Source organism: Nematolebias whitei, chromosome 8 (assembly GCF_014905685.2).
Source record: "Nematolebias whitei isolate Nwh7 chromosome 8, NemWhi1, whole genome shotgun sequence".
NCBI lineage: Eukaryota > Metazoa > Chordata > Actinopteri > Cyprinodontiformes > Rivulidae > Nematolebias > Nematolebias whitei.
In genome coordinates, this window is record NC_056505.1 from 13293812 (window position 1) to 13314370 (window position 20559).

At 36.4% G+C, this 20559-nt stretch overlaps 2 protein-coding genes across 2 annotated transcripts in view; both read right to left on the bottom strand.

Annotated features, from left to right (window-relative positions):
* Nucleotides 1–436, bottom strand: part of spef2 (sperm flagellar 2) — a 14249-nt gene extending 13813 nt beyond the window's left edge. Inside the window, exon 1 of the mRNA XM_037680044.1 lies at nt 379–436. Coding sequence (XP_037535972.1) covers nt 379–436 — 58 coding nt within the window. The remainder of the gene's footprint in view (nt 1–378) is intronic.
* Nucleotides 437–2907: 2471 nt separating this feature from the next.
* Nucleotides 2908–19590, bottom strand: lifra (LIF receptor subunit alpha a). The gene is made up of 18 exons (XM_037680307.1): nt 19429–19590; nt 9687–9897; nt 9416–9552; nt 8916–9069; nt 8529–8801; nt 8186–8312; nt 7343–7470; nt 7025–7167; nt 6782–6935; nt 6487–6551; nt 6154–6382; nt 5727–5912; nt 5434–5535; nt 5148–5294; nt 4821–4958; nt 4548–4638; nt 4316–4382; nt 2908–4215 (listed from the first exon to the last, which is right to left on the bottom strand). The coding sequence occupies exons 2-18, from the start codon at nt 9790–9792 to the stop codon at nt 3523–3525; spliced, it is 2940 nt and encodes a 979-aa protein (XP_037536235.1). The 5' UTR covers nt 9793–9897; nt 19429–19590; the 3' UTR covers nt 2908–3522.
* Between the last annotated feature and the right edge of the window lie 969 nt (nt 19591–20559).

The window sequence follows — 20559 nt, forward strand, 5'->3', positions numbered from 1 at the left end:
ATACATACATATATATATATACATATATATATATATATATACATACATATATATATACATACATATATATATATATATACTCAAGGTCAACAATATGTGTAAAAACTATATCCAGATGAGATTCGTTTAAATTTTCAAAACTATTTTTAATTTTGTGCTCAGTATAACATGTAAAACCTGTAGGATCAATAAAGCATCCATTAATCCTTCTAATTAAAATATATTTATTCTATCCGAGTAAAATGTGGCGATCGCCCGTTGTTCCTGACGTCTGTCACGTCACGTAATACAGATTAAACACATTTTACCCACGAGCTCAAGACCCTGTTAGCATTAGCTTAATTACGACAAAGAGCGATGAGGTCAACTCAAACATACCTAAAGTTTTGGACAGCTTTAGATCCTGGTTGAGCCACTTGCACAATATATCCGACATCGTGTATATGTAATAAATTTCACTTTAAACTTAATTTTCCTAAACGTGCAGTCATTTTTAGCTCACCAATAGCTTCTACAAACTTGGATGCTATCGTATTTAAAATGTAACTGTCCCGTTACCATGGCGACATATAAACAGGGTTACCCAGGGACACTAAAGGGGGCACGCTTTGGAGGCTTGAGTGAGATGGAGTGAAAATTATTTTTAATTACAGAAAGAAAACAAGTGAACATTTTTTTTAATTACTGAAATAAAACAACTCTTGAAGAGACAAATATACAGACAAATCACTTTATTGCCTTTAAACAAGTAACATAGCAACTTTTGGTATCAATGCTAACATTTATATAGTCGCTCAGAGGCAATTTGTAGTCTGTTCAGTTAATTATTAAAATAATCTTCCATATTTTACATCACTTTCAGAAAAAACTTTTTTTTAACAGATGCAAAATGCTTAATTCATGTTATCATGCAACGTTAGTCAGTGTTAGTGTTTTAAAGCTATTTTAGGTGTATCATGATCAAAAGATTTTAGTTTACAAGCCATTCTTTTTATTGTTTAGATAGCATGCATCAATTTCACAAGAATTTACTAGGCCAAAAATGAGACATTAGGCACCTCTTTTTAATAGAAATGACAATTCTAATGGCTATTCAAAAAAGAAAGACTAAAAGAAAAATATGCCAGTTGCCAAGTATGAATGGTGAATATTCTGGCAACCTATTTCTATAACACAGCAATTTATAAAAGGTCACTTTAAATATTTTAATTCAGTAATCAGTATGGTTTTCTTTTATTTAGAAACTATTTGTAATTCAGCACATAAACAAGTTTTGTTTTGAAGAAATAAAAAAAAAATACTTATGTATGGTTAGTTGGAAAAAACAGAGAAAATTTAAAAAAGTGCAAATTACATAGTGTTTGTAAAATATAATCTCACATATTCTTTAACCTAATTCTTGTTTAGGACTGCAAACTTTAAAGAAAAAAAATCTGCAGCCATTTTAAATATTCAAAATGATATGCACTCTTTTCAACTAAAATGATGATTTTATGAAGATATCCAATGTAGTAACTAATATATTTTGTGTCACAGTATATTTAGTTAAAGCTTGCTGACTGGAGGCACTGAAAACATTTTACCACTATCAAACAAAACAATAATCTCTGGCTTGACCCCTAAAACACGTACTGAAACGAAAACCAATAAAATCCAAAACACTGGACAAGCATGTAAAAAAAAACGACCATTGCATATGAATGCTGTTTAGGGTTTTGTCATAAAATATATTTCCCAGACAGTTCCAAAGAAATACTGATCCTTTTTAAACGCATGTCCCAACACGTGCTTTCCCCTTGATCCCTTTTCTCCAACAATTAAAAGCTGCCATTTTGCATTCAAGAGACAAGCAAAACTTGTGTCCTTGTCTCAAAACACTCCAGTAAAGTCTATGCTCTCTATATATAGCCTTTTGAACCTTGCAAAACATACTGAATGCAAACATTTAGGGGTATGGCAGTAATAAAAGTGATTTGTCGAAAATCATCGGAAGCATTAAATGACATATACGGACTGTACACACAATGAACTTTCTTTTTCCTTTAACACCAACAGCACATCAAGGAAAACATAAAGGTACAAAAAGAAACACTGGCCTAAAATAAACACAACAGGTAAATAAAACTAAACAGAAATTCCTAACAATAATCATATCTGTTCATTAAATTACATCAGTTTATGAGATGTTCTAGCTTATATTATTGTGTATGAGTTCAGATTTCCAGACCATAACAGAAAGCACCACTTCTGCATTTGTGTAAAACAAATGATTTTAAGTGCATTTCAAAATAATCCATAACATTTAGACAGTAATAAAAACATTGAAATAAGAATGGAAGCAGTGCTTTTTCTTAATTACAGCAACTTGACATCGTTTCTTGTAGTGAGTTATCAGCTGTCAGAAGTGCATAACACTAAAGGTGGAAGTCACATATACAGTACTGTAATGAGTACTTTCCGTAGGTTCTAGAACCTAAAGAAATTACTATACTAATACTGTCTAAATACTAATACTGTCTAAAAGCTTTTAGACATACCATCTGATTAAACTGCATGAACACACAACCTCCATAGTATAGAACATGCACCTGTGCAAAAAAAATAATAATAATTTGCACAGTTGCAGTCCATAAATGGAGTCTATAATTTATTCCACATGGTAAACAATTAAATGTAGTGTACAGTTTCAGGCTAGAAGTGATTCAGTGTTTACTAACATAATTCTAGGAATGTTACATGGAAAATTATAAACTAGATTAATTTGTACATGGATTTGATAAGCATTTAGGCTCCAGAACAATAAAAATCACATTTACCTCATCCAGAGTTTATGATGTCTAACAGCCAATCAGGCTGCTTCATGCCAATCACTTGGTCGATGTGGATTTAACATGTTGACCTGGTTTAAAAATGCATTTATGGTGTTTCTGACAGAGCAGACGATATCTCTGAAAATACATTAAAGACAGCCTTTCACAAACACTCCAGATGTTGCTAACAACCCCTTTTAACAGCTTTTGTGCAGCTTTAAATGCGTTATTTTTGATGCTGACTTTATGTTTGCAACTCATCCTTTTTCTTTTCATAAAATACTAAAAACATCTGAAATACAAGAAAAAACTTGGACCTACATAGCTGAAATACAACATTTACCAAAATGAAATGCCCATTACAGCATGTCACAGGAAAAGGCTTTCACAAGCGAGTCCACCACTTTGTCTTCAGAAGGTACATTAAATACGAACAAACAAGTAAAACAAACTAAAGAAATTTGCTGTCGTGAGTTTATCTACATTATATACATTTTGATCTATAATAGATTAAATGAACAACATATGTATAATTTTAATATAAACATCTTAAAAGAATCATTAACCTGCAGTTAAACTGCAAATTGTAACAATGCTGTGCTACATCTAGAAGGATTCATTCATTCTTGTTGTTACATGACACTAGTAACGGAAAAGAGGGACATTTTTGTTAACCTCCACTGCCTGTCTGCTAACAAGAAAAAAATAGATATTATGGTTTTGAAGAAGACAGCAGGTTGCTGAACCAGGTTGCTGCTGATGTTGATGGTTGTAGTTTCTCCTCATCGTGATCCTCTTCATCAGGGAGGAGGAACTGAGTAGAGGCAACAGAGACAGGTGACCCAAGAGAGGGGGCAAGGCCACTCCTTTCCTCTTCAGTAGGAGAGTCAAAATGCCACGAGTTCTGAGGTTTGTAGCCCCCAGAACTCACAGCCTGAGGCTCTAGCAAAGGCTCTGGGGAAGCTAGGCCAATGTTTTCACTCAAAGTTATGGGGTGCATCTGGGGTCGGTAGCTCCCACCTCCACTCCCACAGCTGACAGAATGATCAGTATTGGGTTGGTGGCTCTCAGGTGTGGTCTGTGGATCTTGCTGGAATACCAAAGAAGAACAAGATGTCTGGATCCCTGTATATGTCACATCTGTGCTTGCTGAATCCATAGAAGATGCAGAGGAAACAGAGGAGTCTGGAAAGCGTGGCCTTATCGGGCGCTCATCCGCCACTTGGTTGTAGTAGCGTAATGACTGTGGCTCATCAGAGTCAACTGGCTCATCTCCAATGCCATGCCCTTTGTCACCTTCTTCCTCTTCAGGAATAACAACAAGGGCGTCCTTAATACAATCCTGTTCAGGCCTCTCAACAATGTGGACCATACTGTGAGGAGATGGCTTCACATCCAAAGGTCCCTGAACAAGAAAAGTGAAAAAGTATTTTGCCTATTAGATGGCGTTTTCATAAGACATAATCAAAAAAGATTTGCTAGACGGGTTTAGAATGGTACTGTACCCGAGTCCTGGACCAATCACTGGACAGCTTAGGCTCAGGTATATCTGGATAGAATACCCTTTTTACCCTGAAACAAATCAAACATTACGCGTTACATAAAGTCATTGTCAGGTACACATTTTTCTCCAGTACGACTTTCAATCTTGAGAAATGTAGCTTTGCATGTAATTCTTAAAATATTTTAAGGACACAAATAAACATAAAGGATACTAGACAGGAACATAAGTCTTACCATTTTCTCTTCTTGTAGCAAATGAGGGAAACAATGAACAGTAATAATGTTACCATTCCCAAAGAACCCAAAATGTCCAGGACTAGCCCACCTTGTGTCAAGACAAAATATTTAAAAATGATTCAAACATAAAATATTGTATTTTATTAAATTATATTAAACCATATTATGATGCAAACCTTTTTTTACAAGGACATTTCATGTAGCTTTAAACATAAACACAAAGTAAATGTTATTAAAAGGTATATGTAGTTGAATGATTTGAACACATACTGCCTGGCTCCATCATAATGGAAGCAGTGGTGCCTGTATCCTCGCCTGCAGATGTGTAGGCCTTGACTGTAAATTTATAGGAGCTTACAGAGAGACCCTTTACAACGTATTTCCTTGTTCCAAGGTCTGACAGATTTGCTGGTGGAAAAAAAAAAAAAACAGGTAGAAAAACAAAAAGAGAGGAAAAAGAGAGCATACCAGTAATTAAATGATGATAAATGAGTAACAACTCTTTCTATCAAGACGATAAAATGTAATTTCATTCATATACAGTTCCTTTATCTAGCACTTCACTTGAATGGATTTGATGTTTAAGCTACAATTTACCAATGAGTGAGAGCTGGGAACCATGACTGATGTAAACATTGTAGCCCAGGATGAAGCCTCTTTTGTTGGCCAGAGGAATCTCTCCCCAGGTAAGAACTACATCGAAGTCCTGCTGACTGATTTTCAGAGGGACCGAACTGGACGGGACTGTGAAGGTCACGAGAAATAAAGGAAATAAAACAAACACGATGGGTTGGCGTAGCACATAGAATAGCAATAAATATCCCAATGCATAATCAAACATGAAGTTTTTGCATATTCTAAAGAGTTTGTGTTCCACCATTACCCAGCTCCTGCATGTATCCCTGCCAGCGCTGAATGAGCTGTGGGGAACTTGAAGGGCAACTGTAGAGGGAGAAGTTGTATCTCACACCTGGCTGGAAGTCAACTGATGACAAAATAGAAATTAATATCAAGTAGTGTATAGTATAATGACAAACTACACAACTTTCTTTTGACAAGTAGTTACAGTAAAGCTTGTTTTTGGAGACAAGAGGACAAACTACAAAAATTACAAACAGCTTCTTTGAAACTTGCTGGATAAAACAGTGTTTTTACAAGCCTGCATGCCCCACATACCTGACTCAATAGATACATTAGTGCTTCCAACATTCACTCGGAGCCAATTCACTTGGCAGTCATGCCTGCATGAGGCATCATGCCATTCAATCAGGTAACTACAAGTGGTGCTGGCATTCTGCTGCCACTCCAGAGGGAAGCCACTGTTGGTATAGGCTATTCTGGAGAAAATAGGGGGTTCCATATCTGGGAAAGAAAAAAAGAATGTGTAATTATGGTAATATACTGTAGTGGTAATGTGTGTCCATAGTTTCTTTTCATGAGCAATTCACTGTGTTATAATTTCAAGCAAGACAACTGTTTCTTGCATGAGAAACCAACTCATTTATAGTTTCAAAGTCTACAAAACATTAAATTTTGTATTTTCAATTTCTTTAAATCCTCTTCAGTATGCAAAACACATCCCACTCACACTGTTTACACATACCTATCAAGCGTAGAGGTACACTTGCAGGCTGAGACACCCCTTCCACGTTCTTTGCTACGACTGCTGCTATGATCTCGTCATCTTCGCTGAATGAAGCCATTTGTGTGAGATTGACTGGTATAGAATTGGTATCCTGTGATATTTGTATATGCTGTAGATTTTCTTTATTGTTCCATAAAGTAACTTCAAAACCCGTGATCTGACCATGGCTCTGCTGTCGTGTTAGAGGCTAGAAGAGAAAAAAATTACAGTAAAATTAGACCTAATTTAAACACTTAACTGTAAACTTTTCCATCCAATAAATTCAAAGACAAAAATGAGAAAGGGCATTACTTTCCAAACAACCAGCCCGGTGGTGTCTCTGTTCATCCACATCCACACATCAGGGGCATCTGGAACTAAAATCGTACAAAAAATATATAACTGGACTGAAATACGGTTTTATTGCTCATGGCCCAATAATACATTTAAGTACAATTTTACTTTTAACAGTAATGACTCAATTGAGTCATTACTTACGCAAGTGTTTAACCAGTTAAAAACATACTGGTTTAAGTAAATAATCATTATTTACTAACACTTGTGCCAAAATAATAATAATAATAATAATTAAAAAATAGTAATTTACCATAGGTTTTGGTTCTGAATGATAAGGTATTGCTCCAGTTTCCCCACTTCCAGAAGTTCTTCTGGGATCCACAGCGAACCTGAATGCTGTAGTCTTCATCGGGTTGCAGATCCAATAAAACCACAGATTGGAGACCCAAACCAGAGAAGACACGCTGGACACAAACATAAGACTTTTTTTAGTAAAACTAGTAACAGCCTTGAAAGTAAAAATATACATTATGGACATGTTCCAAACCCCTACCTTTGTTTTGTATCCCTGGGTAGTTAGCTCTACCTGGCAGACAAGAGCGAGGGTAGAATAGCTGTTGTATTTCCACTCCCAGAGAACAGTAGCATTCCAGGCACGGACGTCAGAGTTCAGATTAACTGGTGCTACTGGACACACTGAGACGAAACAGTACAATAATAACAAAACTAAGTACACAGCAAAAACACTTTGTCATTTCTTGAAAGCTCATCTTTTCCCTCCACTAGTATTATCAAATTACAACCAGTTCACATGAAGTGGGTTTACAGGAATCAGTGCTTGGAAAGAAGGCAACAAGGTGCAGCCCCCTACCTCTGTGACTGAGCTCAGCCGAGTCAGTGAGGCTGTACTGACCAAGAGAATTAACAGCTACCAGAGTCCAGTTACCATCCCACTGAGGAAGGCTACACTTCTGCTGTGTGCTCGTCTCAGAACAATTTCTACAAACATAAAAACAAGTGGAAACCAGAAAAAAAAAATACATTAAAACATAATTACTTCAAAAATGTTATCTCAACTAAAGGGCACAGACATGTTTCTGGACAGCTTTCAGATCATTCCTGTAAAATGTCTGGAAGGCAGCCAATAACCATCAGACATACAGTAAGTAATTACTCACACTGAAAGCTTTATAATTCTCATATTTCTCTTGCCGTTATTTTCTGTACAAAAACACTTTTAAGGGACAATCAGATGAAACCATAATAAATGAATTAGAGCTATTATCTGCAGTGCTGAGTGACAGAGTGCAGCCACCTCTGATGGCACATCACTTACACTGAGATATAGAAAAATCATTCTTAACAGCGTTCATTGTTTTCTAGCAATTTGATTGTGCTAACAGTTACGACTGTATCATTTAGGGCTCTCCAAATTGCTCAAATGTTGACAGACTATTCAAGAAAATGTAATTGGACTATAGTTTTTAATTTGTAGGATGTTCCCCATCAAAATTTGCCCATAATTTCATTTTATGGGCTTATTAAGATATGCAAAAGATGTGCTAAAAATCATGATTTATTTTTAGTTTTAGCAAAACAAGGTGTGAATATTTACATGTTACTATTTACAGATGTTGCCACTCAACAATCTTTAACGTCAAACAAACGTTCTAACAAAAATAATATTTTTTAAGAGAATACTTTTCCAGTGTACCTGCCAGTTACTGAGTAGTGCGTTTGTCTTTTGCCATACAAGTGAGTGTCTCGTCCTTTATTCCACTGGCACACAGCTGAGATTAGATCTTGGGTATGACAAACAAAATCAGTAGGTAGTGGTGGATCTGGGAAGAGACACATTTACACGTTTAGATGCTTTTTTCACTAACAAAATATTTTAACAATTTGTCGATATTTATTCCAAAGACAAACTACAACGTTCAAAAGGTATGAGGTGAAATTAAATATTTGAATAGGTTAGTGTATAATGCAGCTTCCCTATTTTATCATTTTAATTAAATTGATCTATTTTTTTTAGATCAGACACACATGTAACTTACATCCAATGAACACAACAGCTCCATATATTTTATTCATATGCGTTTGGCAAATAACATTTGCTCCAGTTGGCCCAGATAGTTGCTGATCAAAAGCTGTAACTGCATAACTTCGCAAACTCAAACGTTTCACATTCATTTCGGTCCTGCCATAGAGGATGCTTTTAAAGGTCTTTCCCTCCTCTACTATGCAGCAGAAGGTCGTGTTGGCTCCTACAGGAACAACCTTGTCCTGGGGATACATCTGGAAATTTCTATTACTGGGGATATCTCGTCCTAAAGAGACAACAATAACAGAAACAGTACAGTATCAGCGGAGGTATACTGTTGGATGCATTTATTTGAAAGGCATTTCTCTAAATACTGGTGCGCACTAATTGTTCAACTGACCTTCAAGTATCTGAGTTTCGCTCCATTCACTTGTTGTCTGACCATCTCTTGAGCAGATTTTGACTGACAATGATGTACATTCCAGAGGTTCTTCAGAGGTCCATGTCCACTGGTGCTGACCACTCACCTGATTCACTTTTGCAGACACAGTGTCCTACAAATATTACACACAAAGCATAAACAGAATGAGACAGAACATCATGATATTTTGGAGTGAAAGTTGTAGTTATAGAAGGCCTAAATTAGTTTGCTTCTTAAATTAAACACATTAGACATATTGTATTAGTACTGAGGCATGTGCCGATCAATAACGGTAAAACTAAAGTTCAAAAATGCACATTTTTTTCACTGGAATAGTTTAAAGCATATATGCATCAAAGTTCCATGAACGTAAAGGTACACCTTGTTTCACACAAAACTAACCTAAAATGCAAATTAATTATGTTGGAGAAAAAAGAAAAAAAAAGAATAAAATGAAAACATACTTAAAACATACTTACATAGAAGACAGTTTCATTGAAATCAGTTCTTTTAATGAGAAAGTCAAAGGTTGTGGCTGGTCCTCCCAACCAAGATATGGAGAGCTGCTGCGTGCTAAAGTTGGGTAAAAGGCTCACATGCTGGGGTACTGTCAGGACTGGAAAACAAACGATCAGAAGTTAGAGATTAGATAGAAAAAAATAATGAAATCTAACGGAATGAAAAATATTTTGTCTTCTCAAGCTGAGAACTAAAACCTGGACTGATCCACTGTTTTAGTTTTGTTCTTACCAACATTAGTTTCAGCATTCAGAGCAGAGACGCCAAGAAGAACACAGAGGTGCCAGACAAGGTCAGGGTTGGGCATTGGCGTGAGAATGGTGCTTAAGCGAAGCATAACTGTGATCTAGCTGAGACAGTGTCTTCTGATCTTAGTCTGAAGGTCTTTTCAAATACAGTGACACCACCTTAAGACATCCTGAGAGCCGCAGACCGAAGAGCTCTGTAAGAAAAACCACAGAACAAAGAAAAGTCAGAAATGTGATAAATACTAGATTTTTTAAATAGAAAATAATGTTAAAATATATTGTAACAATAAGTTTTGTCACCTGTAGGAGATACATGGATTCTTATTGCATACATCCACTTTAAAACGTGCAAAAAAAGGTCTACCGTATTTTTTTACCATATAAGTCACACCTTTGTGCATAGATTTGCAAGTCTTGTGACTTATGCACCAAAGCAACTAACAAATGTTTTTTCCCCATATTTAGAACATAATTTTTGGCTGAGATCTGACGATTTCATTCATTCTGCAATGGAAAATATTGAACAATACCATTTTCAGCTGATAGAGAGCGGTTGAGTAATATGGCAAGCCAAGTGTCTCATTAATAGGTCAAAGTGGCTATTAATGAGACACTTGGCTTGCCATACCAAGCCACCTTCATCTCGCTCCGGAACTCCTGGAGCAAACGTCAAATCAGCTGCATTTTGCCATAGCGCCCAGGTGACATGCACCTGATTTGACCATTAAAGTGAATTTATTAAGGAAAAGTTCATCTGAGACACACCTTTAGTATAATGTCAAGCAAAAAATAATTGTTTTTAGGTAGTTATCTTGTTAAATTTCGAAGAAATGAATAGCGAGTCCTCCCTCTGAGCGCTCCGCAGTCGCAAATCGATTTTTGAAATGCAGCTGATTTGACCAGTATAGTGCATTTATTAAGGAAAAGTTCAACTGAGGCACACCGTTGCTATAATTTTGAGCAAAAAAATAAATAATTTGTTTTTGTGGGGGTTTTTTTCCCTTCTTTTGGCTTCTACCTTCTTCAGGGGTCACCACAGCAAACTAAGTCTCACAAAGACTTGGCAATTCTAGATGCAACTTATACAACGAAGCGACTTATTTATGTGTTTTTTCCTACTTTATTAAACATTTTTGGACTCATGCGATATGTACAGCGGCAAGTATGGTAATTTATTGGAAGGAAAATACAAATTAACAACTGGTGGCTCAACCCTTTTGAAAACTACTTTAGCTTTGTTGAAAAGGCTCCTGGATACCTATGGGTGTGTGACAAACATGATATTTAACCCTTCAAAGTATTACAACACACAGTGGTTAAACAGGTTTGCTCCTTACGTCGTTAAATTATAATGAGAGGCTGCTGTCTGCTCACCGGTTTTAAATCTCTGCAATGCTACTTTCATGAATAAACACCAAACCCACATGTGAGACTGCCAGGAACCATTTTGTCAACAAGGGGAAAAAAACATAACTCTAGGTGCTGTCAGACTAATGTTAGCTAACACACAAGTCAAAGCATGTTATTTTAAATCTTATAAAATGCTGCTAAACCCCTGAAAATGTATGGAATCATTATGCTTCAAAATAAAATGCTTTGTCATTTTATTTTGTAGATGAAAAATTAAAAAAAAAAATGGCAAAAAATATATATAAAAAACAAAATTTGCATTGACAAATAATATCTCAAACATTACAATTACCTAAATATTACTTCAACTGTGTTTTCTGATAAAGTAAAAAAAAAACGAGGAAAAAAAAAATACTGGAATGACCTTTGTCCCCTGCTTTGCTGTTCTAAAAATAAATACATGCATGAGTCCAAGTATAAAAATAAGTAACAAGTTAAAATTGCTCAGCTGGAGCTGAATGAAAGACAGGAAACTTTGGTGAAACACAAGAAACAATGGACTCTTTCATAAAACAGTTTTGTCAAATGGCTGCACAGACCAGTCCAGCTCTCCTCTCGCTGGTCAAAACTCACTGATGGCGCTGGCCACGTACCAAACTGACATGAGCTTTCAGAAATGAATCAAACAGTGCAGAACCAAAAGAGGTATGGTGCAGAACTCAGCTGGGCTGAAGTGGAGCACAAGGCATTAAATGTGTGACGGACATCTCCCTGATGTCATTTAAAAAACATAATGAATTAGCTCACTTGAAGATCCTCTTTATGGTTACCTATAACTTAGACTAACTTTGAATTACATTCCTCGGTGATAAATCTATTTGTTGTTGTCCCATGAGCTGGAGGTCACACCCTATTATCATCAGTTCATCACATCAATGAGCCGCAGCAGTACATCACATGGAGGTGGTTCCATCTCTGTCACTACGTCGGCGGCACAGAGGCACACCAGAAGTGGGCTGTCTTCAACCCCCCTCACTGCCTCGGTCCATTCAGAAGCCACTGAGGCGATCAAAACATGTCTCAAACCTAGAGAACGTTCTCTTGTGAAAGCTTAACAGAAAAAATTACAAGACAGGGTGTGGCAAAGACAAGGTCTACCAAGGAAGTGCCTAATTGCTTAAACAAAGGTCTACAGAGTTTCCCTTCATTGTTTGAAAATGTTTTTCACTGCTGTTCTCAGTGAATGTGACTTTTGTGAACTGTACATGTGATGCTCAAGGAAAGTCATTGGAAGTCACAAAAGCTCAGACTCACCTGTTCACCATCTTGTGTTTTAGCATTTTTATCACTTGTGTTGTCTACTGGTGATAAGTTTTGGCCACATGATTTCATCTGTGAATGTTTGTGAAACCGCCTGCAGAGAAAGGTCAAAGCTGTAGTGCACTGTAATAGAGATGGCTGGCTTCCCCTGGTTTTCTCTGTTCAGAATATCTACATATCTTTACTTAAAGTGTTCATTATTCTTACAGTTGATTTTCCTAGTTTCATTACAATGGCTTGCTGTTAATTTTAGTTGGGGGAAAAAGGTTTTGTTGCACTGTCACATAAACATTAATTACATGGTTCTACACTCATGTTGTTGGTAATGTGCTAATTCTTACATAAAAACAATAAAACTGTCCTCCATATTCCCCTCAATTCAGTGCATGTGATAAACAGAGATGGTTTAATCACTAAGCTAATTTGACAATGCCAGACATAGATTAAGCTAATTAAACAGCCAACCAATTAGCTGGCTATCATTTGCCACTTAATAATAATCGACCATGCCTGTGGCTATTTAGCCATTTACTGAGCAGGAAAAAGAACATGCAGCAATAGCTAGAGACAGCTAAATAAAACCACTATTTACTTTTTTAAATTGACAATGCTCTTCTATTGTATATATATTTAAGTGTTCAAGTTCTTTTAAGGTTTATTATTTATTAGTTTAAGTCAAACAGTTCTGTTAGTTGGAAAAAAAAACACATTGCTTGCCCCAATAGCAAATAATTTACGATAATAATTTATGAAAATTGATCACAAATGCAATTGTCTTCAAACCATGCAACATTGTGAGCAAGCTATGGATTGGATACAATGACACTGACAAAAAGACAGGTGAAAAAACTGGCAGAACAGAAGATCTTGAGGTTCTCATTGGTTGTGACAAAAATGGATAAGATTAGGAATGAGATGAGATCATGAGATCATCAGAGGTACAGCACAGGTTAAAAAGCTGGGAGTTAAAGTTAGAGAGACCAGACTGAGATGGTTTGGATATGTCCAGAGGAGGGACAGTGGGTACATTGGTAGAAGGATGTCAGAAATGCAGCTGCCAGGAAAAAGACAAAAAGCAGATGCATGGGTGCAGTTAGAGAGGACATGGAGGTAGTTGGAGTGAGGAGGATGACTCGCTGTGGAGACAGCTATAGAGGGAGTAGCCAAAAGACAAAGATCATAAAAAATATTGCAGCTCCAACTGAACTGGTATAAATCCTAAGAAGGATTTAACAGCACAAAACTACAACAATACAGTACTACAATAAGAGTGAAGCAAAAGACATAACTAAAAACAAAGGCTCTCCGACTTTCAGAATGAATATAATCTGCAGAAAATAAATGTATAGAGCCACCTTCACTGTGTCGTTTTAAAAATGTCAACACAACACGTACAAACAATTCAAAACTACAACCGTGCTATGGGACTGCATGTAGGTACCTGTGTGTATTTAATTTTGATTCTGTTCATCTAAGCTGTTTGCAGTTTGTCTGATTTTCCATCAGACAAGTTGTGACAAGCTGCATTAAACTCTTTGTTCTAAAGAACTAGCCAGCCCACTACAGTAACGACACTCACTGAAAACAAGAGCACAAAATGTAACTGACAAAATAGTCTCGCCCTGAAGCCTCATGGGGCTTGTCATGTATTAAATTAAGTTATTAATCATCTCATTTTTGGCATTTGGTTTAACCTATCAGTGTCTGCAGAGATTAGGCTTAGCAAGAAATCTGGGATCAGAGACAGGCTGTTAAAGTAAAAAAGAAAGAAACTGACAGCTTTTTGATCATTTATTGTACCTATTTTTAAAACCAACGTGTATGACCAAATCATTGTGCCTTTCATTTCAAATTCATAAGTAAAAAATTGTAATCAATATTTGTGAACATCTGCCAGGTACAACTTGTGTTTGTATACTACAAAAGCATCTTTATGTAGGATGGATTTTTCCTTTGGAGCCAAGGCAGAATGTTTCTGTAAAGCAATATTCATTTTTATTAAAGATTTTGTAGCAGCTGAAGGAAATTTTTAATTTCTCACACTTGAACTTTGCACAACTATAAATATAAATGTTTTAAGGAGCTGCTGGTTGAAGTTTCCGGGCAAAGTAATTGATTTTCTTTTGTGCATTGTTCTGGCTATCTACAAACTTAAGGACAGGATGCTGCGGGGATTCCAACCTATATTTAAACTGCACCTAAATGTACAGCTAACTTAACAATCCAAATGTGATTTCTCCATTTCAACATGCAGAACAAAGAAATTATGCGTTTTCTTTTGCTCCAGAGTCTTTTCCACAGTTGGTTAAATATTAAAAACCTTTGTATGTTCCTGTCTAAAAAAACAACACAAGCTTCAGCTGAAAACCAGAGGCAAGGCACAACATAAATACAGCTGTTGGAAGTTGTTCTTTGGCAAATCTATGCTACAAGCCAAAATAACCTCCTGTTGGCCTTTTCACAAAAGAGCTGTTGTAATTCAGTGGAGCTGCAACCCCAAGAACACTTTTTTAGATTTTCACACAAGCCTGAAATGCTTTTTGGCCCATAACCTGCATATCCTCCAACCCCTTAGAATATTACGCATTTTAAATAAAACAGCAAAACACATGGTGGTTTGATGGGAAGCAGGGGGAAAAAACAGCTGCAGATCTGGGAAATCTCATCAAGAGAGTGATAGACACACACCAACAACACACAAATCAATACCCATCCACTGCGCTCTGGTTGTTGTCCATGCGGCTGATACAAATGTGACCACAAGCTACCAAACCCACAAAGATAAAGTGGTTACTTTAAAATAAAATAAAAATCTAATAGATGTGCCGATTCTAATTTTATTTTAGGAACAACAGATTGCCCTAATAGTAACAACAACAAAATAATAACAATAATTAAAATAAAATAAATAAATATAAAATAATAAATAAATAAAATACTGCCAGAGAATGGGTGTAGGTACAACTGACAAGTGGTATGAGCACAGGACTGAGAAAGTAGTTGACAATGGGGCTTATGTCATCATGTGGGACAAGACCATCCCTACTGATCGTACCATCTGCAAACCAGCCAGATGTTGTGCTCCATGACAAGAACAACAAAATGTGTTATGCTTGATGTGTCTATCTCGAATGACAATAACATCCTAAAGAAAGAAGCAGAGAAAATAAAGTACAAGGACCTGGAGATAGAAGTCCAATGCATGTAGAACACAAAAACTCAAGTTAATTGGAGCTTTAGGAACAATGAATGAAGAAAGGATTTCAAGAGCAACTAGATAATAATAATAATAATAATAATAATGTCATCACAATGTCAGCACTGTATGTTTCCATACAATGGCGAAATTAGTCTCTGCATTTAACCCATCCACCACCAGGTGGTGCAGTGGGCAGCTATTGAAAGCGCCCGGGGGACATTTTGGGGATGAGACGTGCTGCCCAGAGACGCCACGTGATGTGCAGTGACTGGGGATCGAACCTGGGACTTTCAGGTCCCAAGCCGGCTGCCCTGCCTCTATACCATCTCGGCCCCCATGATAAACTCCCATGTAGAGTCAATGCCAAAGAAATGTAAACGACTGTGCTGCTAGGGACCACTCACGTACTGCGATGAGTACAGAGATTAAACCTGAGGGACCTGGTTGGCCCCTGGTGAATGAACCAGGAATAAATGAATAAATGCTGAGAAAATAATAATAATTATTATTATTATTATGGTATCATTATTAGGGGTGCACTGATTTATCGGCCCCGATTTCCTTAATTTTGAGAAATCGGCCGATACTTGCATGAGAAAACAATTTTACAGATTTTTTTAGTTTTAACATCAATTGTCTAAACTTCATTTATATTTCAGAGCACTACCTCATGGCCAGTTAAAACAAGTTTATATTGTTTCTAGGATATTGTTCAAGGGTATGTTTTTCAATAAAATAAGACTGAAAATTGAAGGTGCATTGTGACCTTATAACACCTGACAGTGTCGATTATAAATCAAAATCGGTATCAGGCAAAATCGGAATCGGCAGGTCAGACTTTTTAGAAATCGGTGATCGGCCAGAAAACTGCAATCGGTGCACCTCTTGGAAGTCTTTACAATAATAATAAATTATTATTATTGTAAAAACTTCCAAGGTATGCAAGGACACACTTTTCTGTATTTAAATAGATGGCACAAATCAGACACACAGTTACTGCCATATGTAAAAGCAAACATTTACTTTGAGTGCATGTGTGTATGTTTACTGGCAGAACACCTGGCTGCATCATTTACAGTCTATACATGTCTATCATCACTTCTTCTATTGGTCTTTTATGTTACAAACAAATATTTAGAGTAAACTTTAAAATATCAAATGAAAAGTATACTTTTCTAGAGCAAAACAGTGCTTATATTTAGTCTGACAAACTGTAACAAGCACATGCACAATTATTATTTATTACAAAAATGTTTGTAGAGACTAAAGCAGAAAATGGTTAATATTTAATCTATCCACTACATCAACATGAGTGACAGTCAAAATTACATCCTACAATATATAATAATATTTAGGCTTTAATAAGTACTCCAAACTACCTTTCTATAATCTAATACTTCTGTCTGCACAGAAAAACCCAATTATGACAGAAGATTTTCTGTTTGTCAGTCTGTATAAAGAGTAACTCACCTGAAAAGTCCCCTGTTATTACAGCCATGCTTTTATTCAACAATCCAAACCTCCCATAGCCAAACCCCAGGAAAAGCTTTGTGTTAGTTTTCAGCCTACGCTCAGCAGGACCGTCATTACCCTGTCATTCAATGACCACAGTGGCTTCAGTGTACTATAAGCGTGGAGATATTTCAAAACACGAGCTGAAGTTGCTGCTAATTATGTCTGACCTTTGAATGAAACGAGTGGAAGACCAGAGGAGAAAGGGTGAGTGAAAAACAGTGAAAGAAGGCAAATACAAGCACCCGTGTGAAATGTCGGTGCTCTGACCTCAGTGGAAAAAAGGACATCGAGTCCTGAGTGAGTGAGTAGCTTTTGGCCTGGAACCAAGCAGCGTTTCCTTCCTTCACTCCTATTCCATGTAATCCTTTATGAATGCAAATCTAGGAAGCAACAGGAAATGGGGCAGCTCATTTTAAAAAAAGCAAATCTGCTTTAAAATTAAAGTGCTCCCAAGAAAAATATTTGGCAGGTTTTTTTCACTAACTCAGTAAAGTGAATGGTTACAAATTACAACACTAGGCAGATACTGTCCTGCTGGGTATAATTACTGGTAGGTGAATAACATGTATCCATTGTGCTTCCGTTACTAACACTGAGGGTTGTTTTGTGTGTTGATTTGTATCAGAGCAGTATGCACAACAAAAATAAATAGTTTTTTTTCCCCCTTTAGCTTTACAATTTGCATTTATTTATGTTTTAGGCAGATTCAGAGTAAGAATATTTTGAACTGAATATACCAGTAATCAAGACTGCTCCAAAAGAGAGATCTGCAGAGTCTTTGATAAAGATAGATGATAGTGATGATTTTACTTGACTTTTAAACAGCTTTAATTATTGTTGCCATGTTTTAAAGGTTCACACACACACCTCCTCTGTAAATTTACACTCTCAACGGAAAAAGATAGATTTCGGATCCACCTAAATATTTCTCTGTTTTAAACTTAAAGCTCAAAAATGAATACCGTGAGCTATCCTGTAAGTCAGCAGAGTATTCAGTACTCTGCTAGCATGGTGGTACTATTTTAAATACATAAAATAGACAATGACCATGTGCCAAACTATACATTTAATGTTTAAAAAATGCTGAAAAAAGCTCTGAAGATTAAAACATGATATTTTGATCTCCATGCTGTTTAATTTCAGTACAGATATGTGCACACTCTGAATCTTATTTATCTTAAGGCTTATGATGCAATTCCTGAAAACAGTTTCAGTTTTAAAGCGAGAGACTCCTTAAACTAGTTCTCCCCACATTTTTTGAGTCAACTCCTCCACATCTTTCCATCTGAAGCTGAAATTTAGCCTTGCAGTGGCGTAACTTATCAGTAAATATTTTACTTCAAAACGTTGTAAAATGTTCAATTTGGTCATCCCCCCCATTAATCTCTATACAAACTTAACCTTTCAACATTTTAACATTCTGAAGCAAATACATTTTAAAAACATTACACATACATGACTTCTCATTTAGAGGTTTAGGTCCTAAATAATAGCTAAAGTGCTGAACTCTTTCTGGTCTAGTTTACATGATGAACAGCAACTTTATTTTTTGAAACAAGGTTTTTACAAGATGAGCAACTAACAATATTTTAGATAATAAGAGAAAGCCCCACCCAGTTTATTGTGTGAGTATGCTGTACATTTACAGATTAAAAAACTGCTTTTCTTCTAATTGTATGTACCATAACATATCAGTTTTATCCTAAATAACCACTGTTGTTGTACACAAAAATAAAAACACAGCCATATATTACAAAATAAGTGCTATAATGCATATAGCATAAACAAATAAAACACATAAAGTCAATCACAATAAACTAAAAAGTCAACATTTCAATGGGTGCTAAAAGCCAAGAGAAGGAATTTGTGTTGTGGACACATAAAGATAAACCATGGGTAACCAAAGTAATGTGAAAAAACAATTAAAACTGCCCAAAGCCACTTTAACGAATTTCTATAATAAAGTACTGCCTTATTTATAACATCAAAGTTTACCATTTATTTATTGTAATGAAACTGCATCACCCAGGACGTTTTTAAATCAGATTAGCATTAGCAGCTGGTCAACATGATGATATAAAGCAGACCTGTCCCACGACAAAACAAACACTAAGTACACCAAGGCACGGGGATAGCGATCATTTTAGTACTTCTTTTTTAAAATAGTTGTACAGATACAATTACATTAGATTTTTGTTTAGTTATATAAAAAAAATATTACGTGCTTCACACATGCAGACAGGCCACTGATGTTTGGAAAAACACTCACTGCTAGCAGCGGCCATCCACAAACTCCTTTAGCCAAACTGTTACATTAAGATTTACAAATAACACCACATACCTCTGAATTAGTAAGAACTCTTTATCAATCCTCTTCCAACTATATACGCAGTATGTCCAAGCTTTAAAATACGTGGTAAATATAAATAACAGCGAGATACCTCCGCGGTTTTTGGTGTACAGTTTCACCGATCCCAACATCTCCAAAGGGGCTGGGATTCCTGGAATTGAGCGAACCAGGAGTTTGATTGACGTTCGGGATGACCAATGGGCTTTGAGAATGTTCAGACAGTGGTGATGTAATGCGGGTCCAACAAGGAAGGGAGGACGAACACATCCACAACACCCACGTTCTGCCTCATACTGAATAGGTCTTCATTTCGATGCAAACTATTACTTGTGTTGTGTGCAATATAAATGTGACTGCAGGAGTGTTGATATAAAATGCATTTATTATTTTTAATTTGTTATTTTTCATTTATTTAGAACATGTTAATGCAGTGCAATATGTCTTTAAAAATTAATCTGAAGAAGTAGACTTTTTATTCCTACCTCTAATGTATAGCAGTCATTTTTACTCACAAAAGTATTTATCTATGTTGTATAAATAATAGCTCATTTGTAGTCTTCAAATATGTGCTCATGATTTCAATTCAGAGAATAAAAAACACGGTAGTATACATAGATTACTATTTTAAGTATATATGTATATTTATTTACATGAGTAATTATACTTATTGTTTGGTAAAAATCTACAAATTTAGACACATATAATTAAATTTGCAGACATCAATCCATCCATCCATCCCATTATCTTTTACCCGCTTCTTCCATTTTGGGTCACGGGGGTCACCGGTGCCCATGTCCAGCAATCACTGTGCGAGGGGCGGGGAACACCCTGGACGGGTCGCAAGTCCATCACAGGACCACATAGAAACAAACGAGACAAACAACCATTCACTCTCTCACTCTCACCTAGGGACAATTACCAATCAGCCTAACATGCATGCTTTTGGTCTGTGGGAGGAAACCGAAGTACCTGGAGAAAACCCACGCATGCACGGAGAGAACATGCAAACTACACCCAGAAAGGCACCCGGATCGGGATTAAAACTGGGGACCTGCTCGCTGAGAGGCAGCAGCTCTTCCAGTTGTGCCACCGTGCTGCCCGCAAAGTAACATAAATAGACAT